Here is an 18,803-nt window from a genome sequence, read left to right as displayed (position 1 = left end):
GCCTCACCTACCACCCCACCAGCCTCTGGATCCAGCACATTATCCTCTGCAACTTCCGCCACCTTCGACAGGACCCCAGCACTGAGCACATCTTTCCCTCTCCACCCCTCTCTGCTTTCCGCAGGGATTGGTTCCTCTGCAACTCCCTGGTCCACACATCCCTCCCCACGGATCTCCCACCCGGCACTTATCCCTGTAAGCGCAAGTGCTACACCTGTCCCTACACCTCCTCTCTTGACACCATTCAGGGCCCCAAACAGTCCTTCCAAGTGAGGCAACACTTCACTTGTGAGTCTGTTGGGGTCATCTATTGCATCCGGTGCTCCCGGTGCGGCCTCCTCTACATCGGTGAAACCCGACGCAGATTGTGGGACCACTTCGTCGAGCACCTCCGCTCTGTCCGCCAAAACAGACAGGATCTTCCAGTAGCCACCCACTTCAACTCTGCTTCCCACTCCCCTTCAGATATGTCCATACATGGCCTCATCTACTGCCACGATGAGGCTAAACTCAGGTTGGAGGAGCAACACCTCATATACCATCTAGGTAGTCTCCAGCCCCTTGGTATGAACATAGAATTCTCCAACTTCCAGTAATTCCCTCCCCCTCCCTTCCCCTATCTCTATGTCACTCTGCCCCCTCCCCCAGTTGCCTATCACCTCCCTCATGTTTCCGGCTCCTCCTACTACCCATTGTGTTTTCCCCTATTCCTTCTTCATCTTTCCTGCCTATCACCTCCCTGCCTCCCCCCTGTCCCCCACCCCTTTATCTTTCCTCTTACTGGTTTTTCACCTGGAACCTACCAACCTTCTCCTTCCCACCCTCCCCCCACCTTCTTTATAGGGCCTCTGCCCCTTCCCTCTATAGTCCTGACGAAGGGTTCAGGCCGGAAATGTCGATTGATCTTTTCCATGGACACTGCCCGACCTGCTGAGTTCCTCTAGCATGTTGTGATTGTTGTTTTGGACAGATGGAGTTGATGGGCAATCTAAAACTAACCAAAAAGTGGCAGAACTTATGCTGGATGGTGTCCAGTTTAGATGGTATAAGCTGTAAGTGTTTGTACAAACTTGTTTGTTTTCTCTGGAGCTTCAGCAGCTGAGGGGAGACATAGAATTTTTTTAGTTATGAGAGGGTAGGTAGTCAGAATCATTTACCAATGATAAAAATGTCAAATACTAAGCTGAGGCGGGGGAAAAGATTAAAAGAGATTTGCAGGGCAAGTTTTCTTTACGCAGTCTGTGGTAGATGCCTGAAACTGCCAAAGGTAGTAGTGGAAGCAGATACAATAGTGACATTGAAGAGGCTTTAAGATAAACACCTGAATGTGCAGGGAAAGGAGAGATCTGGATCATGTGCAGGCAGAAGAGATTGAGTTTAATTTGACCCTTTTGGCAGGAAACTCGTGGTCTGAAGGGTCTGTTCCATGTTCAGGAAGTACCAATTTCAATGCAATAAATAACAAACTGTGGTGCAATTAGCTTTGATGCACCCATTGTCAATCCCTGTGAAATTAACTGCAATTCAAGATTTTCATAGATAGTTTAGAATATAAATCCCAAGGTTGTTGTATTCCATACTTTTCTGCAGGCTATATATTTACAGTTTGATAAACAGTAATTGAGGGTAATCACTTGGATGTAAATTTAAGTTATGCATGAATTAGTCTGACCGCAAAAGCACCTGAAAGTGTGAAGCAGACACCAAGTAATCACTTGGAATGTATGTTTTGATTTCTTGTGTATTGAAACAATTTCACCAGTTACACAATGTGCTGGAGTTAAAATAACTTGATGTTTATCTCGTTCACTTTTTGTGATGGTTCAGTCATTGGAATTCATTACACTCCTAAAACAAGTTGGTTGCTATTTCTGGTGCTGATTTTTCAGCTGCAATTCTTTAAATTCATTGGCCAAGGCTTAGAGCAGGGAGGTCATACTAAAATTCAGAACATAACTAGTAATCATAGCTTGACGTAAACACAAAATATTCTGCAGATGCTGGGGTCAAAGCAACACTCACAACACACTGGAGGAACTCAGCAGGTCGGGCAGCATCTGTGGAAACGATCAGTCAATGTTTCGGGCTGGAATGTTCCCGATGAAGGGTTCCTCCAGCATGTTGTGAATCATAGTTTGAGTTCCACTCAGACATTTTCTCATCAAAATGCAACCAAGATGTGAAAGGACTCGCAATGGTGTTGGCAGAAAACTGTAAAGGTAAAGTCTGCAGAGAAGTATGGAATTACTTAAGCATTCTTCATTTAATTCACCACCAACATTTTTCTGCTGTATGGAAGCCTGTAATCTATTAAATCAATACAAAATTATTTAATTTTACTACAGGCAGTACAAAGAGCGGTATGATCAGGAGCTTCCACTGTACATTCAAGATGAATATAAGAAAGAGTACAGAAGGCGTCCTGTTTCAGCCACAGAAAAATCTAGGTAAAACATCCATTCTATTGTATTTTTATATTTCTTAGCAAGGTATTCAGCATGTTTCTTTCTAAGAGCCAAACAAGCCAACTCTTTTATACTTGTTTTTTTTTCCTGCCTTGTCTTGTCTCGATCAGCATTGAGAAGTATAGGAGAGCTTTTGAAGTTCTTCATTAGAATCATAGAAATTTATATCACAGGACAGTAGTGAGTTTACAGTCAAAAGGGGTCCTTGGCCAAGTCCTGCTCTTGGTTCATAACCTTGTCAATTATTCTGTTGAAGCAGTCATCCAAATACATTTCTAAATGTGATGAGTGCCTTTGAGGCCATTACCTCATTGTGTATTTTTTTCTCCTTTTCCAAATTAATGGATCTATTCCTCAGTGACCTCTATGCTGAAGGTAATGCTTTTTTTTCTGTTCACCTTGTCTAGGTGTTTCACATTTTAATTCACCTTGTATAGGTGTCTCACATTTTAATTCACCTCATTTGAATTTCTCAGTCTTTATTTTCCCAAAGAAAACAAATCCAGTCTACGTAGTCTTTTCTTATAACTATACTTCTCCAGTCTTGGCAACACCCTTTCAAATCCTTTCATATATTTGCTATATTTTGGAGATTTAATCTCCGTGTGGTGCTCAAGCTGTGACTCCTACTTAGGTTTTCTGACTTTTAATATGATCTCTTTGCTGTCATATTCTATGCCTTGACCAATAAATTCTTTGGATTTAGTGTAAATGAAGATTTGTTGTAAATTAGGATCACCAATTTCAGATATGTTCAGATTAATGAGAGATGATTTAAAAATTTGCACTGGTAGTTCTCCACGCTTCATAGAAAGCATATTCAATTAATGAGAACTCTATGTAACTAAAGGTTTGTGTATAGCTTAAATGAGTATACAGCAGAAAATTACACATTTTTCATGTCAAAAATAGAGAGAAATTTTTATTTTCTCCCAATTTGTGATTATCCCTTTTGGATAAGTTGTAAAACCTAAGATATGTCTTTTTTCAGATAAGCATAGATGGTGTAGTTTAATTAATTAATTTAACAGTATACTGTGGAGTAGGACCTTCGAGCCATGCTGTCCCAGCAACTCCCGGACCCTGATTAACCCTAACTTAATCATGGGACAATTTACGATGACCAGCTAACCTGCCCAGTACGTCTCTAGACTGTGGGAGAAAACTGGAGCACCTGGGGAAAACCCCGCACATTCCATGGGGAACGTGTACAGAGGTTCCTTACAGAACGGTACCAGAATTGAACTCTAATCTCTGGAATGTCCCAAGCAGTAATAGCATCGCGCTAACTGCTACGCTACCACGGTGTGATATGAAAAAGGATCTAGTGCTTTCCTGGTGTATTTGACAAATAAACTCTTTCTGGGCTTTCAGCCAGGTACAGGTATTGACTTTAATCAATGTTTCAATGACAAACTTTACCATCTTCATCAGGGATGATGCCTGGGCACGTCCAGTCCAGTGTTATATATACCCCCGTTGTCCATCACTCCTGATTGGTTAGTCCTCATTGCATCAGGTTTCCTTTGTCCCAACTTGTTTACAGTTAAATTCCAGTTCTTCTGTAGGACGAGACCTTAATCTTTGTTAAAATTCTTTGCCTCTAGTTTTACTTCAATGGCTTCCTTTGCCAGGCGGTCTCAAAAATCATTGGCATGGTGGTGTTATATGTAATTATGTACTTTGCTGTTTATATCAAACAGTTTTTTGTGTTTAATCAGAGGAAGAAAGATTTATTATTTTTAGTTTTGCATCTATAATGCGGGCAATTCCATTTTTTAATTATGGCTTGTCATTTGGTAATAATATCTCTGTCATAGTCTTAACATTTCTCGATTCCAATAGATATTTAATAAATGAAGTACCTGATTCACCAAGAGAACGCTCCAAGTCTGCTTTAGTGAAAGATGATGCCATATTTGGTACTGGTTTATTATTAGGTAAGTCAGAAATTTATTAAATTTTATAAACTAATATGTTGGTTGCAAACTTATTAAGAAGTAGTATTTCTAAACCAGGAATTAAGAAGTAGTGTTTCTAAACCAGGAATTAATCAGTTTTTCTCAGTGTACCTGTCGAGGGGAAAAAAACATTTAATTTGAGGCACTTTAACAATTTTAGTGTATTTGACAATTGTATGTCCATGATGGGTTGTGTTAGACATTTTACTGCTGATGTTCTGGTACCCTGCCCCTTCCTTCTCTCCATGGAGCAAAATGAAGGCAGGCAGTGTCCTGCTGATATACAATGTGTTGCAGTTTAAGAAGGGGACTTCTTCAAGGCATAGATTCACAACAGTGAATCTGCAAAAAGTAAGTTCACACTTGATATTTGGGACAGAAACAAGTATGTGTAGTGTGTTGCTGGCATAAGTTCTGGCCCGGTGTTTTCCCTGAAACTTTCCAAATGGTGAAAAGGCATCATCTAGGAATCTCCCTATATGTTATAATTACTACTAAATGTATGTAGAATGACTTAAATTGTATGAACATTCTAGTCGGGAAATGGTTTATGATTATGCACAGTGCTCTTCCAATTGTCATCTTTTCCCAATTACATATGCTGCATTCCTTCTGTAGGGGGTTTGGGTGGGGGTCACAAGGAAGTATTTGGTTACTATCCACAAGACAAAGTTGTAACCTGCATTAGTTGAGTAATTTTAACTCCGTCCTTTTTAATTATTAGCTATTTAACTGCATTGCTAAAATGTGATGTTGGTAATTGGTGACAGCAACACAGATATATCATTCCATACATGTCTTAAGCACATACATATGCAATGTTTATGATGCTTTATTTTTAGTCCAATTATCAATCTCAGGACAATTTCTTTTAGCTTTATTTACAACATTCTATATTTGATTAGTGACAAACAATAGTCAAAAACTAGAAGGGATTATAGGCTGGGGTTAATTGCATGAGAGTAAGACATTTAGTATCTTTCTGTCTTTATCTTGCATTGTTTTTTTAAAATCATAAATGTTCGTGCCTAAATTTCCAATAAAAATGGACTTCTAAAAATTAGAATGTTGTGATAAATCCTTCAAAAGGCTGGCACTCTTGATGTGTAGAGGGGGACTCAATATGCAATGCTAAGTTGATGGAGATGGAGCTGTGGAGGTCAGATCTGTATGAGCAAAAATGTATTTTTGTGAGGATGGGACATTAGGACATCAGAATTGTTAAAGGCTGCAGTGTGGGAATTGGGACCAGCAGAATTAATGTCAAGATTAAAGGTGTCGGGATTAGCAGTTATGTGGTTGGGAAGGATTTGTACATGTGTTGGAGAAATTGCAAGTGTCACTTGTGATATTTTTGGTGGGATACATTAGAGAAAGGCATTTGTAGTATCAGAGAGGCACCTATATCTGGGCTGGCAGAATATGACCAATGGAATCGGTGGTTGATCACTGGAACAATCATTGCCAGAGGTGGGGATTGATGACTGGTAAAATCAATGGTTCTGATTGGGAAAGAGAAGGTCAAGGAACTGGATGTGTATAGAGTTGGAGCTCTATGGCTATGATGGGATAGAATGGGTAAAGGATATATGTAAATTAATATTGGCCAGTATCCCATTCTGAAACTGGGAATATCAGGAATACCCATTGATAATTTTTCCATTGAGGTGGGTGAGACCAGAACTAGAGGTCATGGGTTAAGAATGAAAGGTGAAGGTTTAAGGAGAACATGAGTGGAAATTTCTTCACAAACCTAAACCCACAGACGGTGGTGGGAGTGTGGAGCAAGCTGCCATCAGAAGTGGTGAATGCAGGTTCGATTTCAACATTTAAGAAAATTTGATAGGTATGTGGATGGTGGGGGTATGGAGGTCTATGGTCTGGTTGCAGGTCGATGGAACTAGGGAGATTTATAGTTTGGCATGGTCTAGATGGGAATGCTTTGGTTATTCATACACCAAACCAAAAAGCCAATATGGCTGTGAAATGCCAATGGGAGAATTTCATCTCACATTATGGTTATCCCGAGCGCCTGTACAGCAATAGAGGGCCTGAATTTGAATCCCACTTAATTAAACAATTGTGTGAGATAGCTGGAATTCAAAAAGTCAGAACTACACCGTATCATCATAGAGGAAATCCCGTTGAGAGGCTTAACAGGACCTTCTTAACCCTGGAGAGGAAAAATAAAAGTCGCTGGCAAGAATTTGTGAAATCACTAGTCCATGCTTATAATCGTACTAGGAATGAGACGACTGGCTTTAGTCGATATGAATTGATGTTTGGACGATAACTCAGTTGTCTTAGCTTTCTGACTACCTTTGAAAGACAAACATGGCACATCACTTTCTCAGAACGTATAAAGTTTGAAATCTCATCTTGAGGAAAGCTTCAAGATAGCTACGGGGAGCTCACAGAAAATGGCAGACTGAAACAAGACCAGATATGATAAAGATCTGACAGCTTCAGAATGGAAAGAAAGAGACTGAATATAGGAAGGAATGTGTGCCTACGAGGTAAAAAGAAACTTGCTGATAAATGGGAAGAAGTAGTCTATATAGTGGTGAGTCAAGCTGGTACCCGTTTACAAGGTATGTCTTGAGAACCACTCTGGGCCCATATGAACATTACACAGGAACCTATTGCTCCCTTGTGGATTTCTTCCTTCTGAAGACAATGAACAACTTCCTCCTATCCCTGTTTGCAAGTATCAGCCCACCAGCATGGTCAACAGAGCTTTACCAAGAGGGATTTCTCGCAGGTCGGCAGCGATTATTTATAAAGGGAGCTTTGTAGCATTTGTCCATTTTACATGGCCTATCAGCGGCTATAACTGGAGCACCAATCTTGAGTTATTTAGCAGGGAAGGTACAGGCATAGAAGGGAGACACTGCCTAGTGGGTCCGGGATGTTTCTGATTGGGTCCATGATAGCCTGAAGTGGGAAGGTGAACAGCCAGAGGTCATGGTACATGTTGGTACCGACATCGGTATCTGTCTGCGGCCTGGGTGTTGGGGTGGTGGGACACTGGGGTGTCATCTCGTCATCTGTTTCCATTAGAGCAGGCAGCTCATCTTCTCCTATGACTGCCTGCCTTGATGTTGAAGGTCGAGGTTCGTCGTCTGGTGTGGCTGATGTGAAAGGCTTGCTTGACTGCTGAGCCTCGCGCATTTTTCTATCATACAGTTCTTTGTAAGCATTCAAACCATCCTGCAAATATCCCCTAAACCAACGTACCGTTTTAAAATTAAAGTCGTGCTTTATCATTACTCATTCGGTTTCGATTGTTATTCTTTCCTCTTCCAATTGCCAAAACCTCTTCAACATCGTCTTCGTCAGCTTCCACATACCAAACTCACTTAGTCCTTACTTCATTCACCGTGATGAAAATGCTTAATTATGTCTAGTTTTACGCTAAGTGTAACACCCTTACGAGCTCTTTCAGAATTTTTCCGATACCTTAAAACTCATCTTGCAAACGGCTGCTCACAGGCATGTGTTGAAGCAATGCCGGTGAGGTTGCAGTTCCAAATCCGGGTGAGAGCGGCTGCTCGGGGTGCGCGCTGCCTTTTATCGCGTGCTGCTTTTTTCGTAACAGTGAAAACACCCTCTGTTAGTGAAAACAGGGTACTAATGTAGGTCTTTCGTAACAGTGAGGTTTCATAAGGCAAACGTTCGAAAAGAGGGGGACACCTGTATTGAAGCTATGGCTACAACACACAGCAGTTACAAGACAATATTGGCAGAGACAAGTGTCCAAGATATCTACCGTGTGGTTGGGAATTAGTTCTGTAATATCATACCAAGGGATTTGGTCAAGTTTTTTGTACAAGTTTGTGAATTGACTTGCCATGGATAATAAACTATTGCATTCCAATGAACTGAGAAAGAAGATGGTGAGCTGCCCAAGATTCGACGAACCAGGGCGGGAATGAAATGTGTAATAACGTAGAGGATTTAGTATGGTTGGATGTACAAGTTTATTTTCATTCGAGGAATCCGAATCTAATTTTCTGCAAGAACTGATTATTTTTGCAAAGACTTTGATAAGTTAATTGAATGAGATTTACTTTGTTTAAAAATGTGATGTTGGAGAATTGTCGTGAAAGGAGTTAAACTGTGTATATATAATTCTTGAATTTGAATTTAAGCTTGTAGATATACCGTCTGGAACTGAAACTGAAGTTAACTATATACACAAGAATAGGAATTATATTTGGTTTTCTAACTAACTAGGGATAAGTAAAAAGGAAAATTTAGTTTGTAAACTTTTAAATAGAGAATAAAATTAGATCTAATTAGTTACAGAAATTAGTAATAAAGGAATCTCGCTGATTCTAATTAAAAAGGAATTTGTTTTGGTTCGATATCTAAAATTTGGAAGCTAAACAGAAGGTTGAAATTTTGCATTGTTCTTGCTCATGTAAATATATTGTCTTTTTCTTTTAAACAAAACTTATCTCCAGAAGTGTGTGGTTTCTATTCACTGCCTCCTTCTGATACGTAGAATCTTCTGATGGCCTACTTGCAACTAGTCTAGTTCTATGTAATTTGATTTTTCTCAAGGGTGCGGCAACTAGTCACACACAATAAGACCGGTGCTACATAGGTGTTACACTTGTTTCTGTGCTCTAGTGCTCTATAACTCTATGACTTTATAATCACTCTTACTACTCCTCTATTTTGTGCCAAATGCAGTCTTTAAAGTTATGCCCAGATGAATATCACTATCATTAAAGAGCATTGAGCACCTCCTTTACTGAAGTTGTAAGCATCATTTACTGGTTAGATGCATAATCCTCATTTTGCACCTCAGTAATGCCCCCTATCTGAGAATTTCTTTTTCTGTCTCTAATTTGTTTTGAACATCATTCAACAGCCCTTTTAATATTTTCTTTTTTTTTGCGTGTGCCTGCATGCATGCACGTCTGTGCGTGCGTCCGTGATGATCTCTTTTTCATGGCTTTTACGAGAGAGAGAGAGAGGAGAGAGACAGACAGACAGACAGAGATGGATGGAGACGCCACTCCTCACACAGATAGTTTTTGCAGTATTTTCCCTTTATTTTATGAGGTCGAGTTGTGATCTTGACACTCAACCCAGCACGGATGGAAAGCGTACTCGGGAATGGACCCAACTAGTTTCAAACCTAGGAACCTCCGCTCCCGGGTCTGGCGCCATGTCGTTGCGCCACCAGCTGGCCCTTAATATTTTCTTTCCTTTATTATAACTTCTGACTGCTATTCTATGCTCATAGGCCAAAAAATTCTATCATGTAGCAGGACATGTGTAGAATTTCTCTTCACAAGAAGAATTCTTCTTCACAAGCTCAAAATCTTCATTTTTCCTTCTCTGTACATCATGAGTTGTTGAACATCATTCAACAGCCCTCTTAATATTTTCTTTTTTTTTTGCGTGTGCCTGCATGCATGCGCGTCTGTGTGTGCGTCCGTGATGATGTCTTTTTCATGGCTTTTACGAGAGAGAGAGAGGAGAGAGAGAAAATCATGTCTGATGAATCTCATAGAATTTTTTGAGGATGTAACTAGTAGAGTGGATAGGGGAGAACCAGTGGATGTGGTATATTTGGATTTTCAAAAGGCTTTTGACAAGGTCCCACACAGGAGATTAGTGTGCAAACTTAAAGCACATGGTATTGGGGGTAAGGTATTGATGTGGATAGAGAATTGGTTAGCAGACAGGAAGCAAAGAGTGGGAATAAACGGGACCTTTTCAGAATGGCAGGCAGTGACTAGTGGGGTACTGCAAGGCTCAGTGCTGGGACCCCAGTTGTTCACAATATATATTAATGACTTGGATGAGGGAATTAAATGCAGCATCTCCAAGTTTGCGGATGACACGAAGCTGGGCGGCAGTGTTAGCTGTGAGGAGGATGCTAAGAGGATGCAGGGTGACTTGGACAGGTTGGGTGAGTGGGCAAATTCATGGCAGATGCAATTTAATATGGATAAATGTGAAGTTATCCACTTTGGTGTCAAAAATAGGAAAACGGATTATTATCTGAATGGTGGCCAATTAGGAAAAGGGGAGGTGCAACGAGACCTGGGTGTCATTATACACCAGTCATTGAAAGTGGGCATGCAGGTTCAGCAGGCGGTGAAAAAGGCGAATGGTATGCTGGCATTTATGGCGAGAGGATTCGAGTACAGGAGCAGGGAGGTACTACTGCAGTTGTACAAGGCCTTGATGAGACCACACCTGGAGTATTGTGTGCAGATTTGGTCCCCTAATCTGAGGAAAGACATCCTTGCCATAGAGGGAGTACAAAGAAGGTTTTCACCAGATTGATTCCTGGGATGGCGGGACTTTCATATGAAGAAAGACTGGATGAACTAGGCTTGTACTCGTTGGAATTTAGAAGATTGAGGGGGGATCTGATTGAAACGTATAAAATCCTAAAGAGATTGGACAGGCTAGATGCAGGAAGATTGTTCCCGATGTTGGGGAAGTCCAGAACGAGGGGTCACAGTTTGAGGATAAGGGGGAAGCCTTTTAGGACTGAGATTAGGACAAACTTCTTCACACAGAGAGTGGTGAATCTGTGGAATTCTCTGCCACAGGAAACAGTTGAGGCCAGTTCATTGGCTATATTTAAGAGGGAGTTAGATATGGCCCTTGTGGCTACGGGGATCAGGGGGTATGGAGGGAAGGCTGGTGCAGGGTTCTGAGTTGGATGATCAGCCATGATCATAATAAATGGCGGTGCAGGCTCGAAGGGCCGAATGGCCTACTCCTGCACCTATTTTCTATGTTTCTATGTTTCTATGCTTCCAGATGTGTATTATTCAAACATTTAGACAAATTTCCTCTTTTTATCGACAGTTTGATTTAAAAGTCAAGCAAGTTGCAGAATACAAGTCACTGAGATACGGAGCTTCCCTTGTTTTTATTTGCTAAATGACTTTAGTTCATAGTTAGGGAAATGAATTTTTTTTAAATCTTAGTGAATTTTAATAATCTTAATTTTTAGGTAACAATGAACGTGAGAGTGCTCAAAGAAGAAGAATGGAAAGATACAGACAAGAATTGTTAGAACAAATATCAGAAAGGCAGAAAAGCAAGAAAAGGTATACATTTTGTATTTGGTGTGAACTGATTTAAATTTTTTTCATTACATAAAAGTTATTAGCACTATAACTGTAGTGCTTTAAATTGATACACTCTTTTTGAAGTATTTTGTTACCCTTCCTTGAAGTGAATCTTGGTTGCTTTTAGTTTACAAATTCAAGATTGTTTAATGTCACTTCCAGTATGCAAGTGTAAAGGAAAACAAAATAATTGTTACGTTAGATCTGATGCTGCACCAAAAAAACACAATAAGATAAAGAATGCAACAAGAATAGAAAAACACAATAAATATAAATACGTATGATTGCTAAATATAGATTCATTGTATGTTCATAAAGTGACAGTAGGCACAGGAGTGTCTGTACATAAGACAACTGACAGGAAATGATAAGGTAGTGGTGATTAGGCATGTGGAGGGGTGAGTTAGTGGATTAAGGTGTTGATCAACTGTACTGCTGGGGAAAGTGTGAGCTGATACATTGTAAACCATAATTACTTGGTTAATATGTTGTTCAATGTTAAGGGTTATTCAGTAGTAAGAAGACAAAGCTGGTCATCTATTCTTCCTCACTTTCAGTGTTATTGTATTGAATAAATGCAACACAGGACCTTTTCAATCAAAATTGACAGACTCTTCGAGAGAAAATTAAATTGTAACCTAGACATACTGAGTGTCAAAGCTATCAAGGAGATTATAGGCTGACATTCACAATCACCAAAACTGGTTTCTGTTTTCAGATTAGTTGGCCCACTCATATTGATCACTGGTTCAGTGGGCAGATTTCCCTGTCTAAATCCTGGAAAATCTGTAGAAATTTATGCTCCGTCACTTGATTTCAGAGTTGTCAACTGCAAAGCGAAGTTGACCCTTCAATGGCAAATTAACTCTTCAGAATTGCCTTTATTTTTTTTCTCTAAAGATCTGGGAGTAATTCTGTTAAAGACTGATTAAGCAAATCAATTATTTTTATCTCTTTTGGGACCTTTTGCTGATCCTAGAGAAGAGAAAGTGTGGAAAATTTGAGTGAAGATCCGTCAGCTGTAATAATTTTGTCTTTACTTCATAGGGAGAAGGAGCTTGAACTCAATGTTGCTGCTTCAGGAGCTGTTGATCCAGAGAAGGAAGTAAGAATTTAACTTTTTTTCATTATTTTGCACTTTGAATTTGGATATGGATTCTTTTGCACGTACTTAGAGCCAGCATATATTCTGAACATAGGTTTGCTTGTTACTTAAGGTTCTAATTTCCAATCTGTAAAAGTCCAGATTGTCTATAACAAGGTTGTCCATAAGATGAGAAGCATTGATCATGGTCATAGTCATACTTTATTGATCCCGGGGGAAATTGGTTTTTGTTACAGTTGCACCATAAATAATTAAATAGTAATAAAACCATAAATAGTTAAATAGTAATATGTAAATTATGCCAGGAAATAAGTCCAGGACCAGTCTATTGGCTCAGGGTGTCTGACCCTCCAAGGGAGGAGTTGTAAAGTTTGATGGCCACAAACAGGAATGACTTCCTATGATGCTCTGTGTTGCATCTCGGTGGAATGAGTCTCTGGCTGAATGTACTCCTGTGCCCAACCAGTCATGTGGATAGTCAGAGGCTTTTTCCCAGGGCTGAAATGGTTGCCACAAGAGAACATAGGTTTAAGGTGCTGGGGAATAGGTACAGAGAAAATGTCAGGGCTAAGTATTTTACTCGGACAGTGGTGAGTGTGTGGAATGGGCTGCCAGCAACGGTGGTGGAGGTGGATAGGATAGGGTCTTTTAAGAGATTTTTGGATAGGTACATGGAGCTTAGAAAAATAGAGGGCTATGGGGAAGTCTAGTAATTTCTAAGGTAGGGACATGTTCGGCACAACTTTGTGGGCTGAAGGGCCTGTATTGTGCTGTAGGTTTTCTATGTTTCTATAACTTTGCATATAAGCCATTCTCAAGGATTTTTAGTCCTTTTCACTTTTTTCCCCCGTTCTGCCACTTTGATATGCTGCTGCTTACGAATACTCATAGTACATTCCCAAACTTGCCACCCAAAAATATTGCACTTAATATCTTTGTTCTCTTTTCATAAGCCTGCCTATATATAACAGGAGTATACCACATCTTAAAATCATGAATTTTTGTTCCATTCCCCTCATCACCAACCGTATTTTGGTGCTAATCTTAAGTACCTTTTTAAGGTTTAGATTCCCATTAAGACAGGTCATTTGACTGTTTCAGTAACAATTACAGATCAGCACCACTTGCTGAAAATTTAATGACATTTACATCCATTTAAACTGTACAATGCTTTGACTCATTAATTTGACCATTTAAATGTCATTACATTTATTTTTTTATGGCTTGGAACTTAGCATTGTTTTTTTTTGCCCGGGAATAAAATGATGTGGATTTTTCTGTGAAAGTAAATGTAAATACGTTTTGGTGATTGTTATCAATGACAACTATGAAATTTGGTTCTTTGTTGTAATTCTTAGTTCTGTTTCACAGCCAGATCGAATAAGGCAGTTTGGTGCTATTACGCACCAACATAATTCCCGCAGACATGCTGCCGCTGACCAAAAACGTAAAGTCCATATTGGAAAATATTCAAGTGATGACCGATCTGCTGAGGAACAGCCACCAGAGCGACCCAGGGTAGCTTTCCAGGCTCCTGCAGCTGATGAAAGGAATCACAATGTTGGTCTGACTGATAGAATGTGGAATCCTCTTAGGAATTTAATGGCTCCAAGGTAAAAACCTATGTGACAGTTAAATTTTATCTATGCTTTTAAACCTTTGTGTAATCTGTTAATATAAAAGCTGGGAAAATGTAAATTTGTTGTAAAATGTATGATTGCATTTTAGATTGACAATTCATGAGATGAAGGTGTGGAAGACCAGCATTTAATTGCCATTGAAAAGATTGTGATGAACTGCATTTTTGAACCTTTACAATCCACAAGATATTGGAACAGAATTAAGCGATTCAGCCCATTGGTTCTGCTCTGCCATTCAATCATGACAAACTTTATTTTTAACTCCAAGCAATACACGAAAAATGCTGGAGGAACTCAGCAAGCCAGGCAGCATCTATGGAAAAATATACAGTTGACGTTTCCTGCCAAAAACCTTTGGCAGGACTGGAGAAAAAGTGCTGAGGAGTATATTTAAAAGGTGGGGGAGGGGAGAGAGAAACACAAGGTGATAGGTGAAACCTGAAAAGGGAGGGATTAAAGTAAAGAGGTGGGAAGTTGATTGGTGAAAGAGATATAGCATTGGAGAAGGGGGAGTCTGATAGAAGAGGACAAAGGGCCATGGAAGAAAGAAGAGGGGGGAGGAGCACCAGAGGGAGGCAATGTGTGGGCAAGGAGATAAGGTGAGGGACGGAAAAGGGGATCATAGTCATAGTCGTACTTTATTGATCCCGGGGGAAATTGGTTTTCGTTACAGTTGCACCATAAATAATTAAATAGTAATAAAACCATAAATAATTAAATAGAAATATGTAAATTATGCCAGGAAATAAGTCCAGGACCAGCCTATTGGCTCAGGGTGTCTGACCCTCCAAGGGAGAAGTTGTAAAGTTTGATGGCCACAGGCAGGAATGACTTCCTGTGATGCTCTGTGTTGCATCTCAGTGGAATGAGTCTCTGGCTGAATGTACTCTTGTGCCCAACCAGTCCACTATGTAGTGGATGGGAGACATTGTCCAAGATGGCATGCAACTTGGACAGCATCCTCTTTTCAGACACCACCGTGAGAGAGTTCAGTTCCATCCCCACAACATCACTGGCCTTACGAATGAGTTTGTTGATTCTGCTGGTGTCTGCTATCCTCAGCTTGCTGCCCCAGCACACAACAGCAAACATGATCGCACTGGCCACCACAGGCTCGTAGAACATCCTCAGCATTGTCCGGCAGATGTTAAAGGACCTCAGCCTCCTCAGGAAATAGAGACGGCTCTGACCCTTCTTGTAGACAGCCTCAGTGTTCTGTGACCAGTCCAGTTTATTGTCAATTCGTATCCCTAGGTATTTGATGGGGAAAGGTGAAAGCCTGAAACGTTGATTGTACTTTATTCCATAGATGTTGTTTGGCCTGCTGAGTTCCTCCAGCATTTTGTGTGTGTTGCTTGGATTTCCAGCAATCTGCAGATTTTCTCTTGTGGTTGTTTTTAACTCCATTCTTCCACCTTCTCCTCGTAATCCTGACTAATTTACTGAACAAATACACCCAATGATGTGGCCTCCACAATCTCCTGTTACAACAAATTCTGATTGAACTTCCTGCTCATTTCTGATTTAAAGGGATGTCCATTTATTCTGAGGCTGTGCCCTTGGATCCTAGACTCTCCGTATGCGTGGGGGTTTGGTTCCGGGACCCCCTGCGGATGCTCAAGTCCTGTATATAAAATGGTGTAGTGTTTGCATATAACCTATGCACATCCTCCCATATACTTTACTGAAAACCTGCTATGTACTTCATTTTTTTTTTAACTAGGGCATCAATATCTTTATAAAACCATGGTTGCATAAATCTATTATTTTTCCCTTTTATTCTGAAAGGCACAAACAAGTTTTATACTCTCATAAATTTCACTTTCGAAGGCAAATGTACCTTTGCCAGGAATCAGCCTGTCCCAATGCAAACTTGACAGATCCTTTCTTATGCTATCAAAATGATCTTTCTCTAAGTTAGAATCTTAATCCACAGATCAGACCGATCTGTTTCCATATTTACTTTGAAACTGATGGCATTATGATCATTTGTTGCAAACCTTAATCAACTCCAATATCTTCCCAACCACAAGGTGAGGCTAAATGCTTGTAATTTCCTTTCTGCTGCCTCCCTCCCTTCTTAAAGAGTGGAGTGATATTTGCAATTTTCCATTCATCTGGAACGATGCCAAAATCTGGTGATTCTTGAAAGATCATTACTAATGCCTCCTCAGTCTTCACCTGTTGCTTTCAGAACCCTGGGGTGTAGTTCACCTGGTCTAGATGACTTAACTGTCTTTCAGCTTCCAAGGTGCCTTTACCCTAGTAATAGCAACGGCACTCACTTCTGTCCTCTAATACTCTTGAACTTTCAGTATACTGCTGGTATCTTCCACAGTGAAGACTGATGAAAAATATTTATTCAAGTCGTTCTCCATTTCCTGGTCCCTTATTACTGTCTCTCCAGCATCATGTTCCAGTGGTCTGATATCTACTCTCGCCTCTTTTATTTGTTATATATTTGAAAAAGCCTTTGGTATTCTCTTTGATATTACAGTCGGTCCTCCGTATGCACAGGGGTTTGGTTCCGGGACCCCCTACGGATGCTCAAGTCCCGTATATAAAATGGTGTAGTGTTTGCACATCCTCCCATATACTTTAAATCATCTCTAGATTACTTATAATACTTAATACAATGTAAATCCTATGTAAATAGTTGTTATACTGTATTGTTTAGGGAATAATGACAAGAAGAAAAGGTCTGTACATGTTCAGTACAGATGCAACCATCATAGCTCTTCCGTGAACCCCGAGCAGCGAGAGTAGTGAAAAGCGAAAATAGCGTTCAGCATTTGTTTTGCTTTCAGCAAAACAACACTCAGCATCAAGCCGCCATAGCTTTGAACTGCGTGAGATTTTCGCTACGATTGACAGTGCTGCAATGATAGCAGAAAAGTATGACTTTAAATTTGAAAGAGCACAGGTTTAGGGCAGGTTTGCAGGATATTTTGAGTGCTTACAAAGAACTGTATGATAGAAAAATGCGTGAACCTTCCAGTGTGCTCGCTGTCTTCCCAATTCTGGTAAGTGAAACTACACTGTACATACATTATTTCTACTTTATATAGGCTGTGTATTTACCATATCCTTCCTGCTTTTACTATATGTTAGTGCTATTTTAGGTTTTATGTGTTATTTGGTATGATTTGGTACGTTATTTTTTGGGTCTGGGAACGCTCAAAAATTTTTCCCATATAAATTGATGTAATTGCTTCTTTGCTTTACACCATTTCAGCTTATGAAAGGTTTCATAGGAACACTCTACTTTCGGATAGCGGGGGGGAACCTGTACAATGGAAATGCTATGTAAATAGTTGTTACACTGCATTGTTTAGGGAATAAGAAGAAAGAGAGAGAAGTTCCATTTTTTTTCTATCCCGATCCGCGGTTGGTTGAATCCGCGGATGCAGAGGGCCAACTGTATTGGCTAGCTTACCATCTTCTCCTTCCTTAGTTTTTAAAAGCTTACAAATCCTCTAACTTCCCACTGTTTTGCTTCATTTTATGCCCTTTCTTTTGCTTTTATGTTGTCTTTCACTTCTCTTGTCAGCCACAGTTGTGTCATCCTACCTTTAGGATACTATTTCTTTGAGATGTATCCATCCTGTGCCTTCGGAATTGCTTCCTGAAACTCCAACCATTGCAGTTCTCTTGCCATTCCTGCTTGTGTCCCCTTCCAATCAAGTTTTGCCATCTCCTCTCTCATGCCTCTGTAATTCCCTTTGCTTCACCCTAATATCTAACTTTAGCTGCTTCCTCTCAAATTGTAAGGTGAATTCTATTATATTATGATCACTGTCTCTTAAAGGTTCCTTTACCTTAAGCACCCAAATCAAATGCAGTTCTTTGCTCAACACCCAATCCAGAAAAAAGTTTCCCCTAGTGGGCTCAACCACAAGCTGCTCTAAAAAGCCATCTTGTTAGCATTGTTGGGTACAAAAGCCTGAAGCCAGTGATTCAGAAACAGCTTCTTCCCCTCTGCCATCCGTTTCCAAAATGGAAATTGAACCCTTGGACACTACCTCACTTTTTAAAAAAATATATATTATTTCTGTTTTATTTTTCAGAATTTTTAATCTATTCAATATATGTACACTGTAATTTATTTATTTATTATTAAAATTTTATTTTTTTTTCTTCTGTATTATGTATGGCATTGAACTGCTGCTGCTAAATTAACAAATTTCACGACACATGCCGATGATGATAAACCTGATTCTGATTCTACAAATTCTCCCTCTTGGAATCCAGCGCCAATCTGATTTTCCTGATCCACCTGGATATTGAAATCCCCCATGATTATCATAACATTGTCCTTTTAACATGCCTTTTCTATTTCCTGGCTACTGTTTGAAGGCATGTGTATCACTCCCATCAGGGTCTTTTTACCCTTACAGTTTCTTAACTCTACCCGCAAGGATTTTATGTCTTTTGATGTCACCTCTTTCTAAGGATTTGATTTCATTTTTACCGACACAGCCACTCCACCCCATCTGCCTGCCTGCCTGTCCATTTGATACAAT

General features: G+C 40.0%; 1 protein-coding gene across 13 annotated transcripts in view; it reads left to right on the top strand.

The window, feature by feature from the left end:
• LOC140195593 (centrosome and spindle pole-associated protein 1) overlaps nt 1-18,803 on the top strand; it is a 181,605-nt gene that overhangs the window by 54,742 nt on the left and 108,060 nt on the right. For 12 of the 13 annotated variants that reach the window (XR_011885525.1, XR_011885527.1, XR_011885528.1 and 9 more), the window contains 5 exons: nt 2,346-2,447; nt 4,311-4,405; nt 11,418-11,514; nt 12,583-12,640; nt 14,012-14,253. Coding sequence is in view for 9 of the 13 variants with exons in the window: in XM_072254286.1 (XP_072110387.1) it covers nt 2,346-2,447; nt 4,311-4,405; nt 11,418-11,514; nt 12,583-12,640; nt 14,012-14,253 (594 nt within the window). In the remaining 4 variants the exon portion in view is untranslated. The remainder of the gene's footprint in view (nt 1-2,345; nt 2,448-4,310; nt 4,406-11,417; nt 11,515-12,582; nt 12,641-14,011; nt 14,254-18,803) is intronic. The other variant, XM_072254248.1, reaches the window with a different exon arrangement.

This window comes from Mobula birostris, chromosome 1 (assembly GCF_030028105.1).
Source record: "Mobula birostris isolate sMobBir1 chromosome 1, sMobBir1.hap1, whole genome shotgun sequence".
Taxonomy (NCBI): Eukaryota; Metazoa; Chordata; class Chondrichthyes; order Myliobatiformes; family Myliobatidae; genus Mobula; species Mobula birostris.
This window is presented reverse-complemented; position numbering and strand designations above follow the sequence as displayed.